Source organism: Sinocyclocheilus grahami, unplaced genomic scaffold, assembly GCF_001515645.1.
Source record: "Sinocyclocheilus grahami isolate Dianchi unplaced genomic scaffold, SAMN03320097.WGS_v1.1 scaffold2003.1, whole genome shotgun sequence".
Classification (NCBI taxonomy): domain Eukaryota; kingdom Metazoa; phylum Chordata; class Actinopteri; order Cypriniformes; family Cyprinidae; genus Sinocyclocheilus; species Sinocyclocheilus grahami.
The window spans coordinates 66,400-76,171 of NW_015507182.1; the positions used below are offsets into that span (position 1 = coordinate 66,400).

The window sequence follows — 9,772 nt, forward strand, 5'->3', positions numbered from 1 at the left end:
AAGACTCACTTCTGGATTATCCTGGCACTGTGTGCTTCATCCTCACCGCATCGTGACATATATTATATATTATATTATATTATATTGACCTGTTCTGTATTACTTTAATTAGATTCTAATAGAATTTCAAAAGTTAACGCCACTGTTTAGGTTCTCAGCTAACCTAAATGTGCGTCATAGTATCTTCTGTATTAACAGCTTGTTGATTTAATCATTATTTAAAACCGAACTTGAAGCGTCAAATAAAATAGAAATATCACCTTGAAGTTACAAGCTGCAACTGCATGATGCAATCAACTGTTTAGACGTTCAGGGAATGTACTGATTCCAGTTTTAGTTGTTCTGATTGTAGTTTAATTGAACAATTCCTTAAAGATTCTATTAATGAGTAATTTAGTACTTTTGAGGAACATAAATGAACAATGCTTGGAAGACAATTCTTATTGTATTTACTGCATCAGCAGCCTGTATTAAATCAGATTTATTATAATTATTTCAACACTTTTTACATCCACATTTATTGCATCTAACAGATTTTCTGTCTTTATGTGGAAAAATAATAAAAGTGGCATATATGCCACAAAACAGATGTTTTGTTGATGGGAAACAAGGAACATCAGACACCATAGTTTGTTACACAGACAGAACACTGCATTGATCCTCGTGACAAATGATATATTATCAATATGGTGTTCAGTCTGCAACGACAGAAGAATGCAGATGTTCCAGAACTGGTAACAAATTCAAAAGTCATGAAAATCAGTTAGAGTTTTTTTTTTGTTTTTGTTTTTTTTAAATACTTCTCAACTCTACAGATGGGATATTTTAACAGCACAGGTGCCTGCGGCATAAAGAGCCCTTGATTAAAGAGTTTTCACATCTACAAGTACTTATTTTGTGAGGTCCAAACAGGTCTTTGTAAACCTGTTTCTGAAGAGTAGAAGCACATTGAAACTTGAAATCCCTAAACTACAATTAAAAACCATTTGCATAATTTTACAAAATAATAAACAGTACAAGTATAATTAGTGGAAAAGAAATAGGCCTAGTTTGCCCTTTACAGGTAGAGGAGTCTTGGGAAGCACACTTCAGAACTTAATCATTTGTACCTCAAGTGAGCACAAAGTGCTCAAAATCATATTTTTGTAATGGTCTTTTTTAAAAGGTCCTTGTTCTGAATGTTGCAGACGAGTATTTTCATATCTGTTTTATTTTAACAGCTTGGACAATGGTGAAACCGGCAGTTGGATATAGTGGTGGTTATATTGTTTCCAACATACTGGTCTGACTGTTCCCTTGAGTTTGTACTTTTTCTGCTTAAGCTAAAACTAATTAGTCAAAACAAGCAAACCAGTCTCTCTGTATAAACTAGCCTCATATCTCTAATACAGTGCTATTTTTTTCTGTTATTTTTATTATTAACTGTTGACTTTAAAAAGGAAAAAAGCTCATCCTATGTACTTTGTTAATAAATTGCATGATTAAAAAAAAAAGATTATATAATCTTATATGATACTGTGTGTGTGTATATATATATATATATATATATATATATATATATATATATTATATATATATTTATTTATATTATTTAATAATAATAAAAAATTTTATTACGAACCTTTTAGTGGCAAGCGAAGGTGTAAAATAATAACTGATAACTGGCGGCCGATCAAAAGAGTCATGAGTCAGTGGAATTTTTTCCTTTTAATTTTTTTAAATATATATATATATATTAATGTGAATGCCTCTCTTCCGAAAACAGATAGAAAATCTATTCTATATGAGAGTTATTATTGTTAACTAAAACCATACATAATTGAATGAAAAAAAAAAAAAAATTATATAAACTTATATGATACTGTGTGTGTGTATATATATATATATATATATATATATATATATATATATACTGTATATATATTGAGTTGTAGTATTTAATAATATTATAAACTGTTAATATTGTGCTTGTTTTTCTTCGCCTAGGTTTACATAATCTGAAGAGTAATCTAAAGCTGTATGTGGCCACAAAGCTGAATGGTGTCGCAGATGCTGCCTTACACACATCCTCCAGAGCTGCTGCAGTGAGCACAAAGAGAGACGATTTGCTCTGCCTCAGTGCTAAATTGGCCTTAAAGAAGCACCACTTACCACGGCCACTGTCAACACAAACTCCTTAAGAGTATCACCCGACTGATGAGTCTTCAAACTACACGATATCCCTCACACCCTGTGCTACCAAGGGCTTGAGCCCCCTGGGCCTTACCAAGAAAAACACAACCAGTGCCATTTCACTATGATCGAACCTGCGAGCATTCCTGGGCTCACACAGGACTGTTTGATTCAGCAGAGTCACACCTGTCCCAGCTGCTTCATTGAGACCAAGGATATGTCCAATGTAGAGGCCAGCATCAACCTCAAAATGGCTGACATGAGCCGAGACTACAGCACCTGCCCCATCTCTGATATTAACATGCAATGCATGAGCACAAGTGAGACGGGAAGTTACGGAGACCAGCTCCTCTCAGATCAGCTTTTGAGCTTTCCTGTCCCCAAAACTCAACTAGTTGAGAAGAAGGACACGGAGAAAACAGACTTAGATGATTCGGCCTCCAAAAACCTGTACGAGGGCCTGCTGTTAGACAAGTGCAACGGAGAGGATGGTTTGCTTATTAATTCAAATCAGGACTGGGGCTACTTCGAGTCCTTCATTAGCGAGAGTAAGATAGAATTGCTGGATCTCTGCTCCAAGAATGAGCTCTCCGTAAATCTATTCTCTGAGGAGGACGTGGACAATTACATGTTTGATGACGATGATGACTCCACTCTGAGCAGTGATGTGTGCTCGTTAAAGATCCGCTACGAGTCCTTCCAGGACAACATGAGGGAGAAAACCAATGTTCTCCAAGAAGAAACCCAGTTCAACTTTTTCCCAAGCGTCCTGGTGAATTGTACCAAGAAAGAGGCTGGTGTGGTAAAGCGAGTCGCAGATGAGCTACCACCTAAATCAGAGGAGCTCGGATTTCAAAGTGACAGCAAAGGGGATGGAAATGACTGCTCCGTAGAGCAGACACCTGATTACAGCCCCAAAATAAACTACATTATTGATTCAAGCAACTCTGCTGATGACTCAGGGGAGCATAGTGATGACAGCTCCTCCACCGTTTCCTCTTTTGACACTTTCCAAGACAACAGGCCCAAACACTTGTTCTCACGTAAGAACGCAAGCTGCTCCAACCATATGAACTACGGATTGCGGGATAAGAGAAAAGTTAGGTATAGTGATGACTACTTGTATTATGTCGAGTCCACCGAAGGAGAAAGAAATGTTGAAAAGCGAGAGAAACCACCGATTGGTCCAAAGCAAGAAAAGGATCTTGACTGGTGCCCTAAAAAGAGACAAAAATACTCTCGCAAGGATCCACCTGTAATAATCAAATACATTATCGTCAACAGGTTCAAAGGAGAGAAATGCATGGCTGTGAAGCTGGGCAGAATTGATTCAGATGACACGACTGTAAGCTTAAATGAGGATACAATCAACAAATATGAGAAGCTCGCACCTCTGAAAGATTTCTGGCAGGAGAAACAGAGAGAAAGAGAGGAACAGCTTAAGCTGGCAGCAGGAGATAAACACAATTCTCACCACCATGCCTTTAGTTCCAGTCCCCCCAAAAGGAAACACAAGCTAGCACACAGGCTCAGAATTCGGAGAATTCAAACTGTGGAGCAATCACCCAACAAGCAGGGCCCCTTTGCCTCTGATCCCAGGCAGGAGGTTGCTTCTACAGATGAAGCTGCCTCCATGGGAATGCCATTAACAATAGCCACCAGCTGTGCAAGCACATTAGACCCAAATGACATCATACACAGTGCAGCCCGGAAGAGCAGATCACAAGAGAGGGAGGAAAGGAGAATAGGGAATAAAATATTCAGAATACAGAAATTCAGAAGTGAAGCCAGACTTAAGAGCAAGAAAATGAGAGACCTTGTGGAGAATAGCGAGAGCGTGACAGACCTGACAGAAGTTTGCTCGCTACAGAAAAATATGGACGCAGTAGGAGGTGCTGAAGATGAAAACGTCAGCCCAGCTGCACACAGTCCCCGTTTGTGTGAGAGTCAAACGGCTAATGCCACTGAAAAATTAGTTTTCGTGTCTAGCACCTGCTCCCCTAACAAAGATGCATCGTCTGAGAATGTGGCCCCAAGTGTTTCCGTTATCCCGGGTGGCTACCTGCAAACATTGTTAGATGCCTCTGACTCTTCAGGTAGCACCGGTATCCAGTTTTTCCCCCAGCAGACCCAACACTCGTTGGACCTCTCTTTGGAAAAGCAGCAGTTCACCTCAATTCAGCTAGCGCAAAGCTGTGTCCTTTCTCCCCCATCAGAATCAGAGCTCCAGCAGTCGCCCCAGAATTGTCCGACTCTCACCCAGATGTGGCACCCCCAGCTTGGTCCCAACCAGCAGTTCGCCGCTGCAGATATTGCTGAGTCTGCGATCCAGCCCAGCAGCTTCACTGGAGAGATGGCTATGCCGTTGTCTGAGAGTCTGACCATGTCAGGCTACAGCCAGCTGAGTCTGGAGAGCAACAGAATGCTTTATGAAAAGAATTACATGCCTGAGCAGCCTTTGCGTCCTGACGCTGAGTTTCAGGCTTGTCAGGGGCAGCCACAGTTTCAAAGAGCCACACTGCACACCGACAACGGCCGGCTCATCAGTTTCGACTCAGTTGGCTCGCTGTCAGCTACTTCTAGCAATTACAGCTCTCAGAGTCTTAAGTCCTGCGAGAAGGATGGCGAGGATGATGTGAACGAGAACTTTCTGGCCCACTGCAGTCCCAAACTGGTGATTCAGCAGAGTATTGATGCAATCACACCCCTGAGGGAGTCTACAGACTTGCTGGATATCTCCAACTTCACTCCGGATAAATTCAGACACACATCATTGTCAGAGCTCTCTCCCCCAGAGACGCCTAATTTATCCCCTCAAGTTATGGGCCGTGAGATGAAAATAGCTGGGAAGGCTGCTGACCTCCAGGTTGGGGCTAAGATGCCATGCACCAAAGATGTGGACTGGAACTGCAAAATGATCGAGCAGCAAGATATGGCTAGATATTCAGTAGATGGGCACAATTTTCAATTGCACATTTTTAACGGCGAAGACAACTTAAGCCTGAGGACAAAAGAGGAAAATCTAGCTGACTTTGGTGGTAATATGATGAGTGCAATCAAGGGGACTAAGTCAAAGAGGAAAAATAGCAACAAACAAACTGCAGGGCAGGGTACCAAAAAAAGCAAAGCACCAAGAGCTCCTAAAACAGAGAAGGGCAAAATTCCACGTCAGACTTCACGAGCATCTAAAAAGTTAAAGGCCTTACTGGATGAGAAAGGTGGTAAACGCCAGACTGAGAGCATTGCTCATTTGCTGAAGGACAGCGGATCTGAGGAATGGACGGGAATAGGTAGTTCAGAGAGCAAAAGTCAAGTCCACGATGACCAGCGAGAGTTTGAAGAGCCATCCAACATCTTGTCAAATATTGTCTCAGGGATGGCCGAAGTACAGAGATTCATGATGGCCTCTGTTGAGCCAATATGGGGCCCTACAGCAAATATCTGCCTGCCCTCAGAGGCTAACAACCTTAAGTTAAAGACTCTCAAAATCCTAGCAGGAACTTCATCCGACCCCAAGAAGAAAGGCAATTCGGCTACTGGGGGCACAAAGGGCAGAAAAGGTGGGACGAAAGGTGGCAAAAAGCAGGCAAAGTTCAATGCCTCCTTGCCTTTTTTCCCTCAGTTGGCTTTGGGCGGCAACATGTTTGACAAGCCTAACCTTGGCGTTCCTGGTATAAATGGGCCAGCGCACAAAAAGATGTACCGTCACAAAACCAGTGCAAAATTCCCTCAGATTGAAAATCTAAAGGGCACACGACCTGAACGAGAGACAAATGAGGACATATCGTTAATGGCATCTTTTGAGAAACTGAGGTAATATTTTATATCTAGCTGCTGATGCACGTTCTTCACTTTCCCACTTCCTCCTCATTTCTTGACATACCTACACTGACTCAAGACGAGAGATGCATGGAATTATGTTATTCTTTACTTACCCCCTCCTTGTTTTTGCCCCCGAAGAGGATATTGATATCTTGCATGAGAAACTTCTTGTACTCGCAAACTACCTATTGATTGATTGTGCAAGGCTTGATTGAGATTTTAAATGACCATGGCTGCATTTTTCTTCTGCATTCTTGTTTTTGCTGTTTTTTTCCTCGCAGTTGTTGATTAGTTTTTGTCTGAAGAAAAGGAAAAAAAAACTTTAAGTGCAAATTCTGTTTTTGGACCTTGTTTTGTTCATTTCTCAGTGAATCTTGCTGCCCTTATGTAATTATATTTCTCTTTTCAACATGTAGCTATTATAAAATGTCCGTGTGTGAAACAAGCTCCCCAATTGATTATGTATGCTGAAACAGATGCCCTCCTCTCTTTTTACCCTTTTACTGCCTGACTTTTTTTAAGTGTGAAATGCTCAGCCCCTTGTCTAGGATAACAACATCCTTGGTCAATCCCTAAACATTAACAGCACACAATGGGACCATTTTTTATTGAAGACATATCAGATTAATGTTGTTCTAATTTCTTACTGTTGGAATGTACTTATGATTTTCTCTTATCTACTATGCTTTTTACAGGAGTTGTACTGGAAATTGTCTTAGAGGGACATTTCTATGCCATGGAAATCCCAAAACGCTTAATTTTTGCTTTGTTTTTTATACATTCATTGAAATGATAATAATAATAATAATAATGGTATAGAATGATAATGATTATTGACTGGAATAATATATTACTACTAACAGATTATTATTATTATTATTCAATATCACTGTACAGAAATGCGCTGTTTAAAGCAAAACATGAAATCTATCCGTGTGCCAAATGTAAACTTTCTGTACACATTTATAAACTGTATGAATACTGGCTGTTTCATTTACTATCCTGATGAATGCTGGCTGTTCTCCTTCAAGACTTAGCAAGATCTGGCCTTTGTTTTTGGTTAGTGGTTTTGTTTTCTTTCGGGACCCTATCGTTTGAAGAGCACCTGCAGCTGACAGTGGTACAACCACTCAACCAAAACAACTCAACTCTGAACTTTTTTTACTCGTCACCTTAATTAACAAATTCAATGTACCTCAGCATTACGTCCGCTTAGAATCAAAAAGATGCACTCTTCTAAACACAGGAGGAGGGAAAAATCATGGCTGGTGGACACGGAGAATGTTAATTGAGGATGGTATTTGTCTGGTATCAGTCAACAAGCAATTATTTCTACTGTAACAGGAACTGTGAACATAATTTTTTATATTTTGCGTATTTGTTGAATGGAGTATTCTTGATGGTTAAGAAACTAAAGACTGTCTCTTTTGCTTTAGCCCACTTTTACACATTTCCCTTCCTGTTTGCCATAAATAGTCAAGTAGTATCCTGTGCGAACAATTACATCTGACAACAACATTATATTTTGTTCATTGTTCATTAATTTTCTTCAACCCAGGCTCATTGGAAATATGTGCTGTTTCTGCAATGCCAATATTATGTACCTTATTCCATGTTTCGCCGCAGTTTGAAAGTGAAATGTCCAGTGAGTGGCGCTAAAATGCTTGCTCGGTATGTGACCATGGCCATGTTTTTATTACATTGGTACAGGCACATATTGTACCGTTTTTATTACGTTGCTTCAGGTACATATCAGAATTCAAATGTCCAAATAGTGTAGCTTAAAGGTTAATGCTTTATCATGTTCCCGAACCAAACCTACCCGATAGTGTTAACGAAAGCAAAAATTATATAAAAACTTATTCGCTGATGTAACTGTGCTAATTTAACTTATTTCTATGTGGGTTTGAGCTGTTTTGTCTAACGTTAGTTTCACAGGATTAACACCGGAGCGCTTCACCAAACAAGTGCAACGCCGTATCGGGTGAGCTACCGAGCAAACTTACTTTGGTTAGAAAATCATACGTATGAAGCTGTATTTGTGATGCAAACGTTCAAAATTGTAATTTTTCAAATCTCGCAGCATGTTAAAATCGTTTTGAGGTCATAACATAATATTGTGCAATAAATTACGTACGAAGTCGTCTGAGTTTTACTGCCTCTAGTGTTCATTTCAACTGGAAACTGCAGCGATTCGTACACAGTGGTAGGTTTTTGGAATTTTGCAGAAATGTAGGTAGAGGCATGTATTTCCAATGTGCATGTGTAGGGTTTATTAGTGGCACATTAGTGCCCCCTAGGTTTTGTCACAAACTTCATCTTAATTCATTGTAGCTGGAAAACCTTTGAAACCAAATTTGTCCTTTGAAAATCACTGAATCCATTGGCATTTACCACACGTAGATGAATAAATGACACCTTTGATTTAAAAGAGTCGCTCTAGGAGGATATCTCAGGTAAAGTGATGCCTTACCTATAGCTTTTACCTTAGAAAGATTTCACTCCGTCCCCTTCTGCCTCCAGCCGGCCATGTTTAGCAGCAGCAGGATGATGATGCTGATGAGGAAACTGCACATGGGCTAGCCTGCCTTCTCTCATTTCTGCCTGTTGTCAACTGAATGTACTTCAAGTTTTTTACAACGTGCCACTGTTAAGCTGCCTCCTCCTACTGGTGCTAAGAGGGTAACTGTATTCGCCCAGAAATGATGACAAGGATTATAAGAATGGAAACCCTACTCCTCTCTTTATGAATGTACAATAGATGGTTCTGTTCGATGTTTTCACAACACAATTCTTTGTCATTAATTGGAATTGCTTTTGCCTTTTTGTTGGAGAAATTATTGAGCTTTATAAATATTGTCTAGAGTTGATACCAGAGGGATTCTTAATTAACTCTCGACATCACAGAAATATTGTATATTTTTCTCTGTGCCAATTTGTAAGATATTTTGTAAGTGCATATTTTTCTTAGAAAGTGCTGTGAAGTATTAGTATGTGTGTGCGTGTGCGTGTGTGTGTGTGTGTGTGTGTGTGTGTGTGTGTGAGTAACCTTTTTTGTGCCTCTGTAGGCAGTGAAAAGGATGTATAATGACAAGTTTTTGGTTTTAAAAACCAAAATATTAAGAAACAAAAAATGAAAAGAAATAAAAAAAGACTACATTTTGTTGCAAGTTTTGTAAGAGGAAACTTATCTTGTTGTGAGAGTGTTGTGCTATCGTGGAAAACACTTATAGGCAAAAAAAAACAAAAAACAAGTACAGACAAAAATTGTGAACTATTCGCTGTTTTATAGATTTTCATGTAAATTATTCTTGTATTATTTTATGTTGTATCTGTTGCAAAGGTTTTAAATATTTGTGAACAAGCCTGTATGGTGAAATGTAATATTGGTAACTTGCTGAGTTTTGTAATAATGTTTATGGAGTACTTATACAAATTAAAAGAAGATTTTGAATGCTTGAATCTTTTTGAATGTTGTTACAGTTCTTCCATCGCTTTACTCTGTTAATGCCTAGATTAAATGTGAACACAGTAGCTGATGCCATTGCTTTTCCTAGTGCATTTACGTATATTTATAAACTTGTTATATCCACAATTACCATACATTTAATGTGGCATATTCATGTGCTCTCTCTCTCTCTAAAAGCAATGCCTGAATGGTAAATATGACCTGAATTAAGGTTTAATGAAATGTTTACCCGTCATCATTATCATGGTATGTTCTGGTTGAGAGTATTAATGACTTCCAGTGACCGAAACTGGTTGTTGTGTTCAGTTT

The 9,772-nt window shown here is 39.2% G+C and overlaps 1 protein-coding gene across 1 annotated transcript in view; it reads left to right on the forward strand.

Annotated features, from left to right (window-relative positions):
• LOC107573674 (protein KIAA2022-like) overlaps positions 1–6,632 on the forward strand; it is a 67,317-nt gene extending 60,685 nt beyond the window's left edge. The window contains exon 3 of the mRNA XM_016260117.1: positions 1,987–6,632. Coding sequence (XP_016115603.1) covers positions 2,297–5,989 — 3,693 coding nt within the window. The 5' untranslated portion in view covers positions 1,987–2,296 and the 3' untranslated portion in view covers positions 5,990–6,632. The remainder of the gene's footprint in view (positions 1–1,986) is intronic.
• Positions 6,633–9,772: the final 3,140 nt, after the last annotated feature.